Below are 21711 nucleotides of genomic sequence, written 5' to 3'. Positions count from 1 at the left end.
AATAGTTATGTTTGTCGAGTATCAATGAGGTTCATGTCGGATGAATGCAACTTAAATTTGAAAAGATCAGATATATATCGGATTTAGAGCCAAATATCCAAGTGGCCTGGGTCGCATTCGAAAACAATCCGATCTGTGTTGTGCAGACTGTCAGGAAAAGATCAGATACTGGTCGCATTAAGGCAAAAAAGAAGAAAAAGTCGCATTTGGGTGTTAAGGTAGCATAAAGCAGCGCAGAAAATCGACGAAATCGTTTACGACTTCTACTGGTGGCTGATTTGCCCGATCAAAAATCGACCTGAGACAGTCAGAGTGAAAGGGAGAAAGCCAGACAGTGTTGTAAGAGAGATTTTTTGTGAGCAGGCTAGCATGAAGCCCAAGAATCCATGAATTTGTTCTCAATCAACCCCCGACACAAACATCTCTAAGTAGATTACCCCGAGAAGACCTGTCGGGAGAAGAAGTGCACCGATGCAGGGAGTCGTGGAAGTATATCTAATCTGACCAGACTGCAGAGCAGCAGGCGACTGCTAACAAGGCTAACTGCTGATTAAGGTCAGCGGTGATGCAGCACAGAGACAGGGTGACTAATAGATGTCAAACAGCGCCTCAGCCGCCATCCATCAACCCCTTACAGCACTGCTCTTTGTTTAAATCACGATGTTAGACGTGACTCGTGAAACTGATTCCATAAAAAAATGGACTCTGAAAGTTACAGAGACAACAAGCAGCACAGCTCTCTGCTCCTGCTCAGGTGTAAACCGGAACTTCCCCTCAGTCTGAGTCCAGTCATGTGACCTGCAAGCCAGACTGAACATGTGGCGTCCCAAACAAGAGAGAGGACTAATGAGCAAGAGCTTCCAGACAGGAAACCCTCCTTTAGCTGGGATCTCTCTGGGAAACCTGCTAACATTTTCATCAATTTGTCTGAATTATGAGGAGGCCGAATATATTCCCAGAGGAGAGGTAAGAGCTATTTTATATCTAATTTACTGGGTTTATTATTTATTTATTGTCGAGACTTTCTGAAGTTATTTATTATGTTTAATGATTACAGTCAACGTGAGGAAAACTGATCATTTCTGACAGAGAAGCAAGAAATGACCACATGGTGAGTCAATAAAATCAACATTGTTTTCTCCTGTTTCAGTTTTATCAGTGGTTCACCTGGACTGGATCAGTCCTCTAATATTCAAAACAATAATAATAATTTTCTCCATTCACTTCTTATGGCAAAGTTAATTTGACTATTGATTTATTTTTGATGGGAATAGCAGAGATCAATGAATAAATAACTAGATTAAAAAAATTAAATGTCAACCAAAGCAAGTGCTTATTTATTTAATAAATGAATAAATAATAGCTTTTGGTTGACATTTAAATAAATAAATGTGTATGTGTTTAATAAATAAACATTTATGTATTCAATAAATACATAAATTCTAGCTTTTGATTGATATTTTTAAAAAATAAAAATATTTATTTATTAATATTTGTGGATATTAATAAAACTTATGTATTTATTAAGTAAATATTAAGATAATTACTTAATAACTAAGTAAATACTTACTTAACTATTTACTCAACACATATTTGCTTGTGAGCCCCAGCAACTCATTTAAATAATTACTTATTTACTTGATAAATTATTAAATCAATATATACATAAATAAATAAAAATAAGTGAATGCTTTTAGTTGACAGTTTTCCTCTACTAACCACAGGATGCGTGGCAGCAGTGGGCTGAGAGCTGCAGCGATGAAGAAGGCAGCGACTCAGAGGACTTCCTGTGTGGAATCCAGGTGATTTTCACTGAGACTGTAAAAAAAAAACTTGGCAAATTATATTTAACCCTCTTATTCCCATCCTGCCAGTCAGACAATATTTTTTAAATTATGCGCTTTAAACCCTGATTGTACAGTCAAAACACAATCAGTGTCATAACTTTCAGAGAAAAAGAGGCAGAAACACTCATTTATTGCACTTTTTTATTTTACGGGACAATTTTTAAATCTAAACAAATCAAAGTGGTCTATATCCATAATTCAGGTCACCAGAGCCTTAATGTAAAAATAACAGATTGAAAAGATATTTTAGCAGATAAAAAACACTTGAAATTTCATCTTTTTTGTTAAGTTTTATTAATCGCCATCAGATTTGATTGTCTCCTAAAGTATTTCATTATTATTATCATTGTGTATTATTACATAATCACAACTGTGCTGCAGTTATTTCTCAATTTAAGTCGAACTGAGACTAAATATTGCATTGAAAGCATTTTCTAATCGCCACAGGACTCTTCCCAGCTATTGCATTTAAAGTATTTCAGCCCTGCAGCCCCCTGCAGCGCCGGGCCATCAGAGCGGACGTACAGTAAGCATATTAGTGTTTGTCTCAGCAGGAGAGCTGTGCCACTGACCTTTACCACCATCACCAGCTGGATGCAGACGTGGCAGCCGTCCGGTCTGTGTACTCAGAAGCTGCCATCTCTGTCAGGTAGAAAAATCTTTTCTTGGGTTCCTGAAAATGTAAAGATCTTAGCTGAATTTTCCATAAAAGTTCCCCTTTTTCTTCTGTTGCTAGGGAATACCCATCCATTGATGGCATGGATGTGGAGCTGAACATTACCCCCAACATTGTGGATGTAAGTTAAATTCTTGTTTTATTTAAAAATATTCAAGTAAAAACTCATTTTTTAAGTTAAGGTGATTTATACGTTTTTATATGTTGAATGGAAAAACCTTGATCAGCATCAATTGCTAATTTCTGATCAGCTTCCATCAGCATTTATGATTTATATTTGTTGATGAGTTCCAAGTCCAAGTTGGAAGGACTCCTTTCCATCACCCTAATATGTACGTCCCTCAACAGATTCTCAGCATGTTAGTGAAATTAAAATATTACTTCAAATTTGAATTTGCCATAGACTGCATATAGATTGACGTTGGTCTCATTTGTTAATTTAATGCAACAAAAAATAGAGGGACAGTTTGTTGAATAGTTTCAAAAATTGCTACACGGTCAGCTGGTTTTTAGATTGCAGTGGTGTACTGGGGCCACTGTTGGTAGAAAGAAATTTCTGCCAAAAAACTCAGAAATTTTGAGATTAATCTTAAAAATTTTCCTAGAAAAGACAAGGGAATTTCTGAGTTTCAAAAGTAGAACATTTTTCAGCTGTGGAAATTTTCAAAAGTCAAAAATATTCAACTTTTGAAACTCGGACATTTCTTTGGTTTTTCTAGCCAGTATGCCAAATACTTAAAAAAGTTAATATCCTGTTTTCAAAGGGTGTATTTAAGGAGTTTTTACAGTTTTGTTGTGGAATAAAAGAGACTTGAAATTTAACAGTAGTATATTTTTATCAGCTCGAACCTTCATAGACGTTGAAAGCTGACTGGAAGTTATGCAGCTTTCCTACAGTCTGCTCTTCCAAACTGTAAAGAAACCAAACAGAGACTACAGATTTCCGGTTCGGTCTGATCTCAGTGTTTGGTGTCTTCAGGAGGAAGTGGCTAAAGCCTGGAGGTTTAATCCATCAGAGCCAATCATCATCCGGCTGCACTTCTCCCCGTCTCAGTACCTGGACGGACCCGGTGAGCCCCAGCAACTAAAACCTCAACCGATCCTCCTGACGTCTGAGTAATCGATGCTTCTCACCACAGCTCCCTCTGTGGACGTTTTCCAACCATCCAACATTGATGATTTCAGTATAGGAAGACAACTGCAAAAGTGAGTTAGTGGATAACTCACTTTTATCCACTAAGAGATAAAAGTGAGTTATCTCTTAGTGGACATGGGGATTTTGTTTTTGCATTTCCTTGCAATAGATTTGGAAATAAAATTCAAATCTGTACTTTAATTTGAAATTGTTCCAGGTAATTGTATGAAAATTGAGCTACTAACTTTGACAGGATATTAGCGCAATCTTAGATAGAAAAAAAGGAGTAAATTTCTCCCAAAAAATCTCTGAAATTTTGAGATTAATCTCTGAAATTTTCTAGATAAAACAAGAAAATTGCCAAGCTCAAAAATTCGAAAGTTTGTGAGAGAAAACTCTGAAACTTTGAGATTTACTGTCTCAGAAAATATACACTTTTTTTAAAAGAGAATTTATGAGATTAATCTCAATATTTGACTTTTATATCTTAGCAATTTTCATATTTTTCTAGAAAATTCACAAAAGCCTTACAAAAACCTCAAATTGCAAAGTAACGCAAAAGAAAAAAGAAATCTCCCATACATTATTGTAGCTTGAAATAATTCATGGACCTTCTGTTGGTTACCAATTTTCATTTGTTCCTCAGTATTCTCCGAGTCTTCATATCTCGGGAGTGGAAACATCTGACCAACGACAGCCCTGTTGTCCAGAGAAAGAGCAGACACAGCTGGTTCAGACCCAGCGGCACCATCAAGAAGTTCAGCGCTCGATTCAGCGTTTGGTTACCACCTTCAAAGTACGACGAAGCTTCATAAAGCATCTCTTCTCTCCTCTTGGATGGCTCAGTTCATTGATGCATTTATCGTGTTTTCTCCAACATGAACAGGCCAAATGAGATGCAGGAACCGACTGACGAAGACAGGAATGCAATGAAATGGAATCACTTCACCAGTCAAACAACTTCTTATGGCATAAAGAACTCAACGGGAGAACTGTTCACTTACACAGCTGGAGGAAAGGTTGGGACTTCCTGTTAATAATTTGACGCACATGCAGATGGAAATGGTTGTGTTGCAAAGGTTTAGCCATTTTATTTACCAAATATGTTTATTTTGCTTGGAATTAAATTAAAATTCTAAACTCAAATTGTGTTAGAAATGTTGGTGTTTAAAGTGGATCCATTAAGCAAAATTAACATTTTACATGTTTTTGTACTTCCATTTGGGTCTCAACTACTTCTAGAAACAATTCATGCACTCAAAAAAAATGTATTTGGCAATAAGCTACATTTATTTTTGTTGTCTGGAAAATGACTAAGTCAGAATCAAGTACACTGGGCTGTTACCTAGCAACCACAGCGGAACTCCGCCCGTTACCTAGCAACCCAGGCAGAACTCCAGGATGTTTGGTCAGCTGGTTTAATTGCTGTACAATGGCAGCTAGAAAGGACAGTTTTTATAATTGTGTAGCTGTTTGTAGCCACTTCAACTGTGAGTGAGTTGGAGGCGGTGGCCAGCAGCAGCTTCTTTGGATTTAAAGTGACAGAGGCCCTAAAATAACTCATTCTGAAAGGAAGCCCAAAATATTCAGAACTGAGCAGACAAAAATATCATTATCTAAGAATGATTTTGTGCAAAAAATGTAATGAACATTTTTTTATATCCCCCATAATCATATCCTAACCTGCTCAAAGAAGCATAACAGGTCATAAGAAAAGTCCCATTCTCCATTTGAAATTGCTAAATTCGCATATAAACTGATATATGTGAACAGTCTCAGAAAAACCTTTTTCCCAATGTCCGGTTTTTCCTGCAGAGAGTGATGGTCTCAGCGGTCAAATCTTCAGCTCATCTGAGCACCAAGCAGCTGGTGGAGCTGCTGTTCTCCTCCCAGGACATCAGACACTGTAAAAGCGCGCCGACCCTCCAGCACGGCTTCTTAGTACAGGCAAGGCAGGATTCTGCTGACGCACGTAGCAAGATACTGTTTGTCCTTAACAGCTTGATGCAGCGATGACGTGTTGGTTCAAAAACACACATTCTTGTTTTTTAAAAAATGAATCTCAAGTCAGCACAAATACTTAACGTTAAAAGTTTAGCTTCAATTTTCAGCCAAAATCTAAAAATGTAAATGTTAAAATGCTCAGTGTTGGTTGTTTTCAGTTACTGTAGGATTTATAGTCAACAATATGGTTTCCCTGTTTAATCCTCAGTTTTTTGTTTTATTCAAGACACTGAGAGCCAGATAAGAGTCGCAGAGAGTCTGGCATTTTTTACTCCTTAGTGTTTTAAACAGCAACAAACAAGTGTAGTTTCTTAAATGCTATCGTAGTGAAATATACCTTAGCCTGTTTTGTTTTTGGTAAAGTATTGCTTTGTAAAATAGTGCTTTATTTTGTTTCCTTTTTTTGTAATGTTTTAAAATAAACCTAATCTGAATCCATGTGCAGATAATGAGGTACGCTGAGCAGAGAATCCCAACGCTGAATGAATACTGCGTTGTTTGTGACGAGCGACATGTTTTCCAAAATGGGCCGATGCTTAAGGTACGACTTCATGAAATTAAATTAGCTGGAGATTCAGGTGTGTGTGTGTGTGTGTGTGTGTGTGTGTGTGTGTGTGTGTGTGTGTGTGTGTGTGTTTAATTGAGATTCTGTTTTTGTTTGCAGACTGCGGTTTGCACCAGGGAGCTTTGCGTATTTTCCTATCATACGCTGGGCGTTATGTCTGGAGCTACAGAAGAGGTCGCGACTGGTGCAGAGGTCAGCGACAGGTTCATGTGCTGCAGGAGTGATTTTATATTTCTGTATCTCAGTATTTTCTGCTGCTCCAGGTGATCGACCTGCTGGTGGCCATGTGCAGAGCTGCCCTTCAGTCGTCCCGAAAAAGCATCATATTTGAACCGTACCCCTCTGTCGTTGATCCATGCAACCCCAAAACTCTGGCCTTTAGCCCCAAGGTATCAGCTGAAAGTTACTGCTCACAAACAGCTGCATATTTTTACATCGTATTAAATTATCAATGCTTTCTGTGACAGAGGAAGAGTTATGAAAGGCTGCAGAAAGCTCTGGATGGTGTGTTGCTAATCAGGAGGTTGGCTCAGGTGATTGTTTTAAATATAAAAAGATGAACATATTCCTCTCTACTTAATGCCTCCCTGACTTTCAGCCTCAGTTGGATTGAATTTAATTTGTTTCTTTCATATTCAGGGTCCATATTCTGAGATAAAGAAGCAGATGGACAAGACAGACCCCCTCTCTCATCCTTTACTACAGTGGTGAGGGCCTAATCTAGACTGGCATTCAAACTGTGTTAAATTAAAACATGTTAAATCAAAGGGTGTTTTAAATTAATGTCATCTCTACTTTTCTTAAAGGATTTTAGCCAGCAACAGATCACACATCGTCAAGCTTCCACTTAACAAGGTAGGTGGGTTAAAATCCTCACAGGCTAAAAATCATTGAAAGACTCATTTAGAAGAAGAATATGTACAAAAATAGCACCAAAAATAGAGTCTATTTTATTTTTAAATGACGTTATTACTGAAATAATAATAATAATAATTTATTGTTATTTTGAATGATAAATGTATTACTACTAAGACATTTATTATAATATAGTAATTATTTATAATAATGAGAAATTATTATTATTATTCCAATAGTAATTTTATTCTCATAATAAAATTATTAATGGAATAATTTTAAAAATGCATTCATTATGATCAATGTATTGCAAATAAATTTATTTTATATTTATTACTATAAAACTCATAATTTTAATAATACATGTATTATACTGAATGTATTCTTCTAATCAGCTTTAATGCATCCATTAAAATGGTCATGATCCGCGTTTCTGTGTATTTTAAGGCTTTTCTGTGTTCAGTTTCTGTCCTGAGTCTCTGTTGTCTCTGCGTCTTCCCCGTTGATTGTTCCCAGGTGTGTCTCATTCCTTGAAGACCCTCCCTGTGTATTTAGTCCCACCTGTTGTCTGTGTCGCTGGTCCTTGTCGACGTTTGTCTGCCTGCCGACAGTAGAACTGGTTAAGTCCTGTGTCGGCTCTCGTTTTCAGTCCTCTGTGTATCAGTGCTACCGGTAATTAGCTGTGTGCTATACTCTCTGCTGTGCTGTTTGAGCTTCATCATTAAATTCATCATCATCACCATCATCTGGGTCCCTGCGCTCATTCTCACCACCAACCACACCTCATGACAAAAATGTATTAAGAAACTGGTTGTTACAACAATGTTATTAATAATAAATGCATAATAATAATAACAACAAACTCATAAACAACAATAAGTTGTTTTTTCTTTATTGTACCGTCTTTATCACCATGACTTCAGCATGGTTTCCTTTAAAATCTTTATTTTCTCTTTTCTCTCCTGTGAATCTGACAGCATCTGAGGTTTATGCGCACACCCCATCAGTTCCTGCTGGTCAGTGCTCCTCCGTCCAAGGAGGTTCGCTTTCAAACCGCCAGGAAATTATACGGCAGCACTTTTGCTTTCCAGTGAGTGAAATCACGTCTGAACGTCACAACGCTTTGAGATCAAAGCCTGATTATAAAAACGTTCTCTTTGCTTCAGCGGTTCTCACATCGAAAACTGGCACTCCATCTTGAGAAAAGGCTTAATCAATGCGTCGTACACAAAATTACAGGTAAACGAAAAAGGAAGATTAGTTCCTTTACAGCTTCTGTTAAAAAAAAATGTTGAGAAACTTATTTTGCTGTTTTGAAGCTTCATGGAGCTGCTTATGGTAAAGGGATCTACCTGAGTCCCATTTCAAACATATCTTTTGGATATTCGGGTAAGAATACGTACTTTATTACCTTCTAGAAAACTTCTTTGTCAAATTTCAGCTTTCATAAATCATTTTTTTATTATCTCCCTGGTTAGACATGGGAAAGGGTCAACACCAAATACCAACCAGAGAGGAACTCAAAAAGAAATACAACCAAATAAATAAAATCAAACAGGTCAGGTTAATCACATTTTGAAATTTAAGAAAATATTTCCCGTTTCTTATATCTCTTCCTATATATTTTTTTGTTTGTTTTAGGAGGAACCAGGACAACCGAGGTTTCTGCAAAGCAGTAATCTGAGCTGCATAGCACTTTGTGAAGGTGAGTATTTAGTCAGTTTTATCTGACCTGTAAGTTGAAACCACATATTTACATACACTGAATAAAAACACATTTTATTCTCACTGTCTGAAGTTAAATCAGACCAAACTTAGTTAGAATTACCAAAATTATTTCTACTTGCTAAATGGCAGAAAACTTTTTTTTTTATTTGTAACTTTCCTCAAATTAGAAAACTACAACAAAACAAATCTACAAAATGTTCTTGTCAAGTTTTCTGGCATTTAGCAAATAGAAATAATTCTGATTATTGTAACTAAGGTAAAACAAGTTCAGTTTGGTCAGATTTAACTTCAGGCAGTGAGAAAAATGTACTTAAATATCTGGTTTTAACTGTAAGCAGATTTAAATCCTGGGCACATTTTACATTAAGTATTTGTACTTTCTACTCCACTACATTTCTAAAATATGTTACATTCACCTCACGGTCACATTGAGTTGTTTTTATACTATTTGTTTATTAGTTTGAAAGTAATCAATGACTTATTCAAGTTAAATGGTTTAAAAAATTATTTTTGGGTACGCGTTTTGAAAATGGTGTCTAAAATTTAAATATTGTTCACTGTTGATCAATTACAAGGTTGAATAACTGGAGTTGATGAAACACAATAAAAACATGGACTATCTGCTCCATTGTTCATTAAAATAGCACATTATTGATGTAGTAAAGAAAATAAACACACAGTAGTCACACTTATATGTTGACCATTACATTAAGGAATATATTAAACTTTTACTTTCAATAGTTTAAGTGTTTTTAAAAGCAAGCAAAAACTTTTATTCAGGTATAAATGTTAGTGCGGCACTTTTACTAGATTTTTGTCTGTACTTTCTCCACCACTGTAGTTTTACGTCTGATCTAACAGAGTTGTCCGTGTGTCGCAGTGATAACCTCAAAGGCTCTTCAGAAGCACGGAAACATTTGGGTTTGTCCGGTGTCCGACCATGTGTGTACACGCTTCCTCTTTGTGTGAGTAAAACACCCAGCAGTGTTTATTTCTGCCTTCCCGCTCAATAAAAACCGATTAATATTCCACCACGGTTTGCTTTTTGTTGGAACAGGTATGAAAACGGTCAGGTGGGAGACGTGCACATCAATACGCAAGATGCACAAATCCAGAGGGAAATTTTACAAGCAACTGGTTCAGAGCCAAGCTGAGAAAGCCTGAGTTCACACGCCTGCTGGTGAACCTGCACACATTTACTGGAAACCGGAATAACTTTAGGATTTAAGCTGTAAACGGCAAATATTTTATATTTTCAAATATATTTTTACAGTATTTCATTATGTTTGGCAGATTCTATTTTTTGCTGTTTATTAAAGCTGTTTTTCTTTAACCTAAAAGTCCACTTGCTTGGTCATTGTTGTAAAAGGCCTGATCGTATAAACCAAACCATCAAATCTGTAAATGTATCACTCATTCTTCATTCTCGTTTGAGATTTAATGACATGAGGTTTAGTCTAGTTTAGTTTATTTAGGATCCACATTTAGCTGCTGCTGTTCTTGCATATCACATGATTTACATCACTAAAACAGCTTTGAGAAATTACATAAAAACAATTTAACGAATAAATAAACACATTTTCATAATATTGTTAATTGAAAAGCTGTTATATAATGACATTCAATTCACGTCAAGGAACTTACATTGTCAGTAGTTGACTAAAAAAATGTTTTATTTGTCTGTTAACATTTTTACTACCATTAAATATAACACACATTGGCATTAAATCTCAGATAAACCCTCAGCTGGTCATTTGTGTCTCAGAAAGTCCTTCATTTTCATTTGGATTATTACTTTTTTTCCAGTTTTGTGTAGATATCAAAATAAATTGCAGTAGCTTTAAGGTGTGATTGTCCTCATGTCAGTCACTGGGGGAAAAAGAGGTGGTGTGGAAAGTATTTTCTGGGTCACCCCAGCAGGCGATGAATTGAAGAGTGGAGAGCTGTGAAGTTGCTGCTATAGCCCAAAGGAAGACATTTTTCCTGGACCATATGGGCCTCTAAAGATAGAGAGGAGGAAATTTATCTTCAAAACAGCCAGCCCTGTTGTACCGCAGTGTTTTTTATCCTCTCTTTTTATTCCTGTAGTTCATTATCAGCAAAACTGCAGCGTAAGAACGTCAGATGAAACTATCAAGTCCAAATCTGTAAAAAACAAAAGAATTGTTTCAACTACACGCTTTGTTAAATCTCATTAACTCACATTCAATCATCCGTGTTTCTCAAACAACTAAAGACAAGAAAAATCTCTGAGTCCTAAAGTATTTCACAAAATTATTAAAATAAAAAAACTGCAATGAATGTATGAGACTTTGTTAGAGGATGAAAAATGAGCATGTGCCTTTAAGAGCTCTATGTCCCACTCTTCATGTCTTTCTCTAAGCCTCATGTGTTTGTTGGCATCAGCTGTCCTCGGAGCTGAAGAGAGCAAGGACATCTTTTCTTTCACGACTGGGATTAGGAGAAGAAGTGGCTTTCTTACTCTGCAGGCTGTCATCTCAGCTCCAAGAAGACAAAACAAATCGGACAGGCGACCGAGAGAAGATGAAGACAAGTGGAAAGTTTGGATTGCAAAGCAGATTTTCTTTAAGTTTGCTGCTTTTAGACCTCGAGGGAAATGGATTAACAAGCCTGCAGACGCAGAAGAATCATCTTATTTAGTTTCCACCATAATGGAGCATCAGTCTTCTTCACTGTCTTCTGGTGACCAGTTTGCGTCTTGTCCTCCACAACCGGAGCGGAGCGCCCGGCGGAGAATCGGACGCTCCGAGGAGAGAGCCCCTTTTCCCATTCCTGGCCTTGCTGCAGACGTCCTGCACATGCGAGTGAAAGAAGGAAGCAAAATTCGCAATTTACTGCGGTTTGCAGCCGCCCGCATGCAGGGGGAAGGACAGGACAGCAGTGCAGCGGCAGTGAGACAGGTGGTCTTCACAGGCCTGGGCCGGGGCATCACCAAGACCATCACCTGCGTGGAAATCCTGAAACGCAAAGTGGCAGGGCTGCATCAGGTGTCCAAACTTTGCTACATGACGGTTAATGAGGTTTGGGAGAGCGCACCGCAGGAAGCGGCGACCACCACCGTGGAGAGGACGGTGCCGGCCATCTGCATCCTGCTCTCCAAAGACCCGCTGGATCCCCAGGAGCTGGGCTACCAGCCTCCACAAACCTTCAGCGTTCCCACAGAGGAAGAGGAGAGACGCAGGGATCTGCGAAGAACAGCTGGCAGGCCAAACTCACTGCACACTGCCAAGAGGCTCAGTCTGGATGATTGGACCAGATGTCCTCCTAAAACCTATAAAGTTTAGCTAAAAAGCCAGCAAATGTGCAATTACATGTTCCTTCTTCGTAGTAATATTTGGCTGAAAAAAGTACTCGTGTTTTTGGTGAAGTAATTTATAGCGGTGCACTGATTTCTTTAATTTTGGGAGATCGGTGATCGGCCAATACTTACATGTGAAGCCGATCTTATCGACCAGGTTTCCTGTCCTTTTCTGGTCTGCTGTGACAGAGGTTTGACCTCTGACCCAGCAGGTCATGTCTGCAAGTTTGCAGTCAACAATAGTCACTCCACTGTTACCAACTCCACCAGTTTCTCACTGCATTTAGCGACATTTCAGACATAAAAGATGGCATCAGACAAAAAATCAGAATTGGCAGATCAGGCTTTTTAAAGATTGGTAATCAGCGATCGGCCAGAAAACTGCAATCTGTGCAAACCCAGTTATTAGATACTGCTATGGGGCTGGACAATATGGCTGAAAAACATATCACAATATAAATGTTTTTATATCAGTCATTTTAGTTTGACCGACTTATCAAACTAAAATTAAGTGAAGTAAATAAAAAGCATCAAGTAAAAAAGAGTAGCAAGATATATTCAAAAGTCAACTCAGTTACAGTGTTGACTTTTTAAACTACTTTGAATAATTAGTTGAGCTTTCTGTAGTGTTTGATGGCTAACATCAATTGGGATGTATATATAATTGAATTGAGATTACATTTCTGTTAAGTGCCTACAAACATTTGTTGTGAATTGGCATTAAATAAATAAAACAGAATTGAATTGACTTATAATTTCAGTTTCAAGATTCATATTCATCAGATTCCTTTTTTTGTTGTTGTAATAAAAAAAAAACTGTTGTTGTTTTATTTAGGGAGAAACATTTATATAAGTAACCTATACAATCTGCTCCAAAAAGACATTTGGGCACTACTATGCCTTCTTATGTAGAGTAAATAAAACTTTTTTAGTTTATTAGTTAGCTAGTTTCCTTGTTTGTACAAAAGACAAGGAAATATATATATATATGTACATTATCCATACTGTAATTAGCTTCATAAATTTTATTTAGAAAAAGAATGATTTGGATAATTATTTCTTCTGCTTTAAATGTGCTACTTTGAAATTGTTATTTTTATGCATTTTCTTTTTCATTTCAGTCTTTAACTACATTTTCGGCTGTCTGATGATGCCATTGTAAAAATATTAAATCATTTCTTAAAACCTGCCTCTTGCAAAGTCAGAAATGTCAAGATTGATCAAATATGCGTGGATTTTATGGCCGCTTATATCTCTTGTTTAGAGTTATATGTGTGATTTTCATCCTTGTTTTTATAATCTGTGGTTTAAGATGAACATGCCAATGGGAATAAAGGCAGAAATGAGCCACTTGACTTATGTTCATTTATATGTGTTTTTTTTTTTAAATAAAAAAGAAACTGAACTGAGATGTTTTGATTGGAAGCTTATTTCTGACAGTTTGATGGGGGGAAAAAACAAAACTTGCTTAGTTATGATGTCTAACCTATAAAGATTCGCACCTAAGTCATTATCAGGTAGCACAATAATGAAATTCCATTATTATGAGATAGCTAAGATAAAATTATAAAATGGTATCTCATAATTATATGGTAGTTCAGTCATAATTATCAGATACAAGTTTTGTTGGTTTTTTTTACCATCAGAGTGGCGGAAACGGCGTCCATGGTTATGTTTGGTTACTCATTACTTTTACAGAAAATGTTTTCACTCTTTCTTGAGTAAATTCTTGCACTTCTAATACTTGTTACTTTTACTTAAATGAAAATATGTTGAAGTGGTGATACTCTTACTCGAGTACAACTTTTACTACTCTATTCACATCTGATTATATGCATATGTATATATCTTTATATATATAATTTATCATTATCAGTTATGATTTTTTTTTTCTTTTGTGGCTCGTGTGTGAAGTATTTGTAGAAACATGTTTAACCTTTTTGCGTGGCATTTCATGTCACTCGTGGCAGACCAAAACAGGTCAAAAATTAGCTCCGCTTTGCACATGCGCAGAAGGATCTCACCTATTTGCTGGCGCCTGCCGTTAGAGCCGCTTCCTCCGGATAAATCATACCGGGTTGTCTCGTTGGCTGTACCGCATCATGTTCAGAGCTGCCGTCCGACTGTCGGTCTCCGGTGCTCGGAGCTTAACTCGAACACAACCGAGGTGCCAAGGTATTTGTTTATTGTTTCTCTCCTAGAAATGGCTGTTTAAATGCGGCAGAGTGTGAAACCGTAGGGGCGAAGTTCATGCGGATATCCAGTGTCTGTCGGCACACTGCGGTCCCAGCTAAGCTAGCTAACCAGCCGGCCACTTAATAATACATTCAGTTTGGTTAAGGTTTTTAACATGTTGGTCAATTGGTCAACATAAAAAACGTAAAAATACATAATCTGAGGCTGCTTTGTTGTGATATTATCCAAATGTTTCGCTCTGGGGTAGTTGTGTCCTTGCCGTGACCCAGCTGGGACATGCTAACATGCTAACTGTGTCGGTTCATCTGCTGAGTGAACCAGCTGCGGACATCTCTGCACTAAAATGGACTGGCAGCGTCTTCAGCGCCTGAGAAAACCACATCATCCTGATGCTTACGTGATGTTACAGCTGATCTAATTCATTATTTTAGGTCAGAATGATCTGCAGGATATCCATTTGATTTACAGTAGATCTTACGTATCTAATGCGTAAGTGTATCATCAGCTACGTGCAGTCCTATATCCAGACAATGGAAGTAATCCACCTGACGCGCAGCATTTGCCCTTTTTCTCCTTCACTCGCTGCAAACTTTCCCTCTTATGACCCTCCGTGTGACAACGTTGTGCAACACTGAACACCACTGAAAATGACTTTAAGGCACTGATTGTTGCTTGTTTTTATCCCACAGCTCCTCTGGCATCGAGGTGTTACTCCCACGGGAAACAGGAGACGGATGAAGAGTTTGACGCCCGCTGGATTACATACTTCAACAAGCCTGACATCGATGCATGGGAGTTGAGGAAAGGTGGGTTTTTAATCACATTAAATCTGTGCAAGACGACACAAATAATTGTGCATAAAAATATTAAACTTTGGTATGAGGAAGTTGTTTCTGCAAGGTCGGTTAATATTAACTGCAGGTCAACAGGGGTTTTCTCAGACTAATATCAAAAGGTAAAGATAATTTTATTTATATAGCACATCTTCAGCAACAAGGCAATACAAAGCGCTTTACAGGAATTAAAAGGAAATGCCAACAAAATGACAGAGCAAAAGAAGAAAAAGATCTAAAGTATGTTAACTAGGTTCTCCTGTTCAGGGTTGCTATGTTCCCTCAGGTCTAATTCCACTTCTGGGTTGGGAGAACAGGATTCTGAAAAAGAGTCTAACAATGTTGATCCAAAAGTGTCTTCTGGGCCTCTGGTCTCTGCATCTAAATAGACTCAAAGTCAATCAGTCTGGATTAATTCCTCATCACAACATCCAGGCCATACGGATCATCTTTAATTTTCAGACTGCATTACTTAGGTTAGTAAAGATTAGTTTGGATTGTCTCGCAGAACCGTTTTTAGAATTAACCTCAGTTAAAAGTTTTTTCATCAGCAGTGCTGTGGAGCGCAGACACGCTTTTAGAATAGGAACTTATGTTATTTTAGATAGCTGGATGGTGCTTTGCTTTCCTAACTCTTAGTTTTGAGATGGTACTGTTGAGGAGTGCTCAGTATGTTGTTGTTCTGCGTTTTAAGTCATTTTGTACTCAAAATGATTTTAGATCAGATGTTTGTTTCTTATGATTGTAGATCTGCAGTAGGTCTTTTCATATAGCCTATTTATAATCTGCATGTGTAATTCCAGGAAAATTGCACAAATAAATATAATAAATGTCCAACTGATCTAATAAACATGCAGTGGTAATCTTTCTGTTAATGTATATAATCAGTTAAATAAAGCTTTTCAGATCTTCTCTCGTTTGCATTAATTTTTTTTTTTAACTTCCTTTAAAGATCTTACCTTACTTTCTATCGCTCACTGACTAGAAGTAGAATAAATGTAATGAATTTTGGGATTTATTCACCAACAAAGTAAATGTGAAGCAGATAAAAGCAGCACAAAATCTATAAATGTATAACCCTTTCTTACTATCTGGTCTGAACTGAATAAAACTCGGTGTCCTGCTATCAGTCAGGTTCTGTTGCTCCCAGCTGTAATTCAGTGAAGAATGGCATCTTTGGTGAATATGAAGAAACACCAAAAAGTAACTGGAAAAAGTTTTTTTAAGGAACTTTACTGATTCCTGGAAACATAAAGATCAGTGTTTAAGTTTGCTGTAGTTGGAGTCAAAACTTGCGAGTTGAGGAATTTTTATTGCACAGCGAGATGCAATTTTCTTTAACTGTTTCCATCTGCTTTAATGTACAGCTTTACACAATGTTGTTAAAACAAACTATTTTGCTTTTGTATTTGTTTTTTTTGTTTTTACAGTTTCCTTTTAGCCAACCAGACTGACAGGTCTCTGTTTCTAACAACAGGTGTTTCACAATTTGGTTAGATTCTCTTAGGCTCCACTTGGCAGGAAACTGTCCTCTCTGGTGCCTCCAGTAACGGGGCTGAGGTATAAAATACAAGTTTGTGTTTCCATAAAAGGAGCTTTTCCGCATCTGGAGATTTTTTTAACCCGTTGCCGTAAAGATGTGATTTAAGGTTTTTACTCCAAGTTGGAGACAGAAGTGAAAGTTAACTGTTAGTTTACTGGCTGTTTTTGATACATTTTTAGAAAAAATGGCACCTTTCTCTGCATTTTAGCTTTATTCTTTTGGCTGCTGTTATCGCAACAGAAACTGCTCTAGATAATAGTGAATGCTCTGAAATATAATCCTCCTTGTTTTGTTTGCAACTGATCCAATACATGTTGAAACGCAGGTTTTTATTACCAGGAAGAAGGAGAAGTAGTTAGACGACAATGCTTGTCATCCGGTGAGAAGTGAGAAGTCAGGAAATGCTACATTAGATAATCAGTTTTGTTTAGTCTGTTTAAAATGTTTCCAAATATGGTTCTGCTACCATTTTGTCAAAACATTTCTACTTGCTTTAAACTACATGATTTTTTTTCTTAGAGCAAACAAATCAGTGTTAAAGTTTTATGTTAGCATTATTGACTCGTGTAGATCAGTTATTGGGATTAATCTGTGAATTGTTGTATTTTTAATGGTTTGTTTTTGTAGCCAGAGCTCTGGGTCAGCTAATAGACAAAAATATATATTTCTAACAATGTTCCTTTAATGAAAATATGTTTAAAATGAATTAAATAAATGTTTGATGTTAGTCATTTTGTATGTTTTCCAGTTTTGGCTTATTTTGTGGGTAAGTTTGTCTCTACCAGCTTCACATAGTTACTTTATCTTTACTTTATATTTACTTCATCTTATTTATAAGCTAGCCTAGCATGTTTTTTGAGAGGCAATAGACCCGCCTCCTGGTTCTGATTGGTTGTTTCTAGTGGGCTAAGGCAGAGGAGCTAATTTCTTTCGCAGATTATCTGTCTTGTATTGCATCAGAGACCAGAAGACACTTTTGGATCAACATTGTTAGATACGTAGCAACCCTGAACAGGAGCATCTAGTTTATACTTTAGATCAACATTAGATTATTTTTCTTTTTTCTTTCCTTTTGTTTTTTTCCATTTAATTCCTGTAAAGCATTTTGCATTGCCCTGTTGCTGAAAATGTGCTGTATAAATAAAATTACATTTACCTTTACCTTTGTAGCATAGTGTGACAAAATAGTGACAATTTAATTTCAATAAATATTTAAACAAAAAAAATGATAAAAGTTACGTACTGCAGCTTTAAAGCTTTTCATCGCTTTTATCCACAGACTTTCTGAAAATATACTTTTGACATGTACCTACTATGGAAGATTTATTTTGAAAGGACCACTATTTTTCTTTCTATTTTTAGGTTTTAAAATACAGAAGAAAAAAAAACTTTTTTTTTTTTGTTTTAGAAAAAAGTGATGGATGTAATTGATATTGGAAAAAGAAAAGCAAATATTTTTCAACCTAATGACAACATTAGATATAAAAATGTTGTCGGTGTCATTCTGTTGTGGAAATTCAATTAAATTATTCAGAGAAAAACTGTAAAATTGCTAAAGCTCCAGTTATTATATTTATATTTAGAACCACGAATCAGAGCTGCAGGTTTCAGATCCATGAGATCAAAAGTTTAGTTTACAGGAAGTCAAAAGAAGTGGAAAATTGGCATGGGTCTGAGAATATAACAGGTGGTTCTGTGTTTCCTGCAGCTCGTAAAGTGTAAACTGTGTTTCAGGGATGAACACGTTGATCGGGTACGACCTGGTACCAGAACCAAAGATCCTTGAGGCGGTGCTGAGAGCCTGCCGCAGACTAAACGACCTGGCCAGCGCCATCCGCATCCTGGAGGCGGTGAAGGTCAGACATTCAGAACGTCTGGGAATAATGTCAGCCAAAAATAAATGAAGATTTCAGTGATAAACTAACGGAGTTTAACTTTGACCCAGGACAAGGCCGGGCCTCACAAAGACATCTACCCGTACGTGATCCAGGAGCTCAAGCCCGTATTAAGTGAACTCGGCATTTCTACACCTGAAGAGCTTGGACTTGATAAAATGTAAGTTTATTCATTTTAAATTAAATCAAGCATTTCACCTCTTCTAAATAACCTTTCTTTTTTTTTTTTCCACAGATGATATACAAGAAGATCGAGCTCTTGCATTTAAATGTTGACCTCATCAAAACATGTCTGAATTAAATTTTGCCTTTACTGGTTTCTTTTGCTTGTAAAATATGGATAAATATACTGTCTTCGCGTGTCGTAAACATACTGGAATTTTATTTTTTTGTTTTGTGAAAGTTCAACAATCTGTTTAGCAATACTTAAGTACAAGTTGCTCTAGATGAAAGCATTACCAAATGATTCACACCACCTGAATGCTTGTGAACCACCAGGGGGCAGCAGAGTCACACGAATGTAAAGATTCAGTTACATCTGTTCATTTCAGGGAAAATTTATTTGCGGGTTGAATAAAATTAATCAGCGATGGCATTGGTGTAATGTGGTTACTATTTGGAATTTTATTATTATATCAGTTAAAGTATGGATTTTTTTATTTATAAGAGTGAAATATGGCTTCCAGATTTTATTCATTATTAAATATTTGGAGGATATTTATTTGCCAAATATATTTACATTTATAAACATTATATAAACATACTGAACTAAATATATGTATATAGTAGATGTATATAAAAATGAAAATTTTATATATTTTCATATACGAGGATATTTTATATTCTTACCCTGATTGACTGATTTACCTTGTAGCAAATTTTGTGAAAACTCATTAAGCATTTTAGTTTTTAAGTTGCTGACAATTCTGCCGCATAACAAACCATAATCATTAATATTCATGTACAAAAATGTAATTAGAACCCATATAAACTTCAAATATAATAGTCCTATAAAAGTTTTTAAAAAGTACAGACATTGACAGTTTTTCTAGTTTTCTGAAATCTAGCCTTTAAGATTTTTTATTTTTTTTACAAAAAATAACTTAAATATGTATATATTTATTGGTGTATGATAAATGAATAGATGTGACCATTTTCAGTGGTTCCATTAGATCTGATTACAGTTGTTCAGGATGCCTGAGTCGAATATTAAACCAACAAGATTTGTAGAAATGTAAATATTTTAAACTCAAATGTGCAGATTGGTGTAGAAATTATTCTTGAAAACCAACGAAATTTGATTTTTGTTAATTTTTCCCTCTTTTTGTTTGCTTTTGCATTTATTGCTTGTAGTTTCCTTCACATCCATGAAAGGCTTGCTGGACGGCTGCAGAGTTATGTTCATATCCTGTAATCAATCAGGTCACGTCAACTGCCTCTGCCATGGGCTTTATTTAGGACGGGGCGGGGCAACTATAGCCACGAATTACCACCCGCAGGGTTATCACTTTGAGTAAGAATAGAAGCACTTCAAGTAAAGTTCTGGTTCATTCTTTCAGTGCCCTGTGGAAAATATTCATACCTGCTGAGCTTTTTCTCAAATATCATCTCAGATTAACTTAAAGTGGTGCCAAATTGTGAAGTGTATCATTTCTAAAAGTCTCCAAATGCAAATTAGAAAAGTGTTGTAAGTATTCAGCTCCCCTTAAAAGTCGGTTTATTGGTAAATTAGGCCCACCTGTGTGTAATAGTTGGTTTTTCTGTGAGAACAAACATCATGAAGACAGAGGAACAAAGCAGGCAGGTCAGAGATGAAATCGTGGAAAAGTTTAAAGCCGGGTTTGGTTGTAAAATAATATCCAGATCTGATGATCTCCCGGGGCACCGTCCAGTCCGCCGTGAGGAAATGGAAAAGGTTTGGCACATCGAAGAGCCTACCAAGACAGCTGTCCTAAAGTTGCGGCCCAGAGAAGGCCTGAGCTGAGCAGAGTCGCTCCCAAGGCTCTGTTGGCGACTCTGGAGGAGCTGGAGGGGTCAACAACTCAGGTAGGAGAACCTGATAAAATCTGGCAAGAATAAAATCAGAAAAAAAGTTCTGTTTGTCATATTCGGAGATGGCAAATGTGAAATATGGTGGTGGCAGCATTATGCTGTGGTGATGCATGCCCTTTTTGTTAAATTCACAGATTCTCTGCTTTCAATTTAACATTTTACCCAGAGTACTCAAAAATTGTACTCAAGGTTATCACTTCAGCCTATTTTTACTCAAGTAAAAGTGAAAAGTAGCTGTGCAAAAAATGACTAAAGTAAAAAAAGTGTTTTCCAAAAAATATCAAGTACTGAGTAACTGATCAATTCATCAATCATTGAATATTTAAAAAATTACGTCATCAAACGGGTTAAAATATAAAGTTAAGTGAAATTTCTGGTATTTTAAGGATGAAAATAATAATTCATATAACAATCAGGCAAAATAAAACATTTTCTCTCAATATAAAACTTATGAAACTTTAAAACTGCAGGTGTGTCTTTGTCTGAATTTTTGGTTAAAACATGTTTGTTTTTCATCCAAAACATACAGAAATTATACTCATGTAAAAGTAAAAAGTACAGGCGTGATAAAAATACTCCTTAAAGTAAATTTTTCCAAAAGGTTACTCCACTAAATTACATCGAGTAAATGTAATTAATTACTCAACTCTGATTTCAGCCATTATTAGTATCAGACTTTCTAGATGAATAGACCAAAAGGTGGCTCTGCATTTAAAAAAATATTTATTATATTTTTTTTAAAATTGAATATATATTTGGTTTATCCCCCCAAATCAAACCGAAATGCCCGCAAACGTTACGTAAACAATGCGGTGCTTGATTGGCTGAAACCGCGGGGTGTTTAGTTGCAACAGGAGAAAACAGATTAGTTTAGATTTAAATTTAACGTATTTTCACCTTTTTGTTTTAGAAAATCAGTTCTGTTTTCTTTAACTGCAGGTCTCTGCAGTTAAAATCTGACTGAATGATAATCAGAGGGTTGTGCATCGAGTGGGAGTTTTCCCGTGGAGAGGGTGGGAAGTTTCTCATCGCTCCTCCAAGGAGAGGAAAGGAAGAGGAAAAA

The 21711-nt window shown here is 36.4% G+C and overlaps 3 protein-coding genes across 4 annotated transcripts; all 3 read left to right on the top strand.

Moving 5' to 3' along the window:
- Positions 1-816: 816 nt before the first annotated feature.
- On the top strand, positions 817-10150 carry parp6b (poly (ADP-ribose) polymerase family, member 6b). The gene is made up of 22 exons (XM_088006717.1): positions 817-966; positions 1725-1802; positions 2402-2496; positions 2584-2644; positions 3503-3593; positions 3663-3729; positions 4305-4454; positions 4545-4677; positions 5474-5605; positions 6108-6203; positions 6327-6419; positions 6491-6616; positions 6695-6760; positions 6867-6934; positions 7034-7082; positions 8060-8172; positions 8249-8321; positions 8402-8471; positions 8561-8640; positions 8724-8787; positions 9691-9775; positions 9868-10150. The coding sequence occupies exons 1-22, from the start codon at positions 817-819 to the stop codon at positions 9962-9964; spliced, it is 2037 nt and encodes a 678-aa protein (XP_087862843.1). The 3' UTR covers positions 9965-10150.
- A 1132-nt stretch (positions 10151-11282) lies between these two features.
- rpp25a (ribonuclease P/MRP subunit p25, a) lies at positions 11283-12147 on the top strand. The gene has a single exon (XM_088006772.1). The coding sequence runs from the start codon at positions 11483-11485 to the stop codon at positions 12113-12115; it is 633 nt and encodes a 210-aa protein (XP_087862898.1). The 5' UTR covers positions 11283-11482; the 3' UTR covers positions 12116-12147.
- A 1997-nt stretch (positions 12148-14144) lies between these two features.
- Positions 14145-19191, top strand: cox5aa (cytochrome c oxidase subunit 5Aa). Of its 2 annotated transcripts, XM_014975127.2 has the most exons (5): positions 14145-14304; positions 15015-15131; positions 18436-18557; positions 18647-18756; positions 18832-19191. In XM_014975127.2, exons 1-5 carry the CDS (start codon positions 14232-14234, stop codon positions 18833-18835), a joined length of 426 nt encoding a protein of 141 aa, XP_014830613.1. In that variant the 5' UTR covers positions 14145-14231; the 3' UTR covers positions 18836-19191. The 2 variants fall into 2 exon arrangements, with proteins under 2 accessions (XP_014830613.1, XP_014830614.1); XM_014975128.2 differs by lacking the exon at positions 18832-19191 and having other exon boundaries at positions 18647-18760.
- Positions 19192-21711: the final 2520 nt, after the last annotated feature.

This window comes from Poecilia mexicana, unplaced genomic scaffold (assembly GCF_051168715.1).
Source record: "Poecilia mexicana isolate PSO_F unplaced genomic scaffold, ASM5116871v1 scaffold_6, whole genome shotgun sequence".
Lineage (NCBI taxonomy): Eukaryota > Metazoa > Chordata > Actinopteri > Cyprinodontiformes > Poeciliidae > Poecilia > Poecilia mexicana.
This window is presented reverse-complemented; position numbering and strand designations above follow the sequence as displayed.

What these genes read in the sequence shown, in the direction of transcription:
- parp6b (XM_088006717.1), top strand. Translation starts at nt 817, where the DNA reads ATGTGGCGTCCCAAACAAGAGAGAGGACTAATGAGCAAGAGCTTCCAG. An exon ending in ACTTCCTGTGTGGAATCCAG is followed by an intron (nt 1,803 to 2,401) that starts GTGATTTTCACT and finishes TTGTCTCAGCAG; the next exon opens with GAGAGCTGTGCCACTGACCT. An exon ending in GTTTGGTTACCACCTTCAAA is followed by an intron (nt 4,455 to 4,544) that starts GTACGACGAAGC and finishes CAACATGAACAG; the next exon opens with GCCAAATGAGATGCAGGAAC.
- cox5aa (XM_014975127.2), top strand. Translation starts at nt 14,232, where the DNA reads ATGTTCAGAGCTGCCGTCCGACTGTCGGTCTCCGGTGCTCGGAGCTTA. An exon ending in AACACAACCGAGGTGCCAAG is followed by an intron (nt 14,305 to 15,014) that starts GTATTTGTTTAT and finishes TTTATCCCACAG; the next exon opens with CTCCTCTGGCATCGAGGTGT. An exon ending in TGCATGGGAGTTGAGGAAAG is followed by an intron (nt 15,132 to 18,435) that starts GTGGGTTTTTAA and finishes ACTGTGTTTCAG; the next exon opens with GGATGAACACGTTGATCGGG.
- rpp25a (XM_088006772.1), top strand. Translation starts at nt 11,483, where the DNA reads ATGGAGCATCAGTCTTCTTCACTGTCTTCTGGTGACCAGTTTGCGTCT.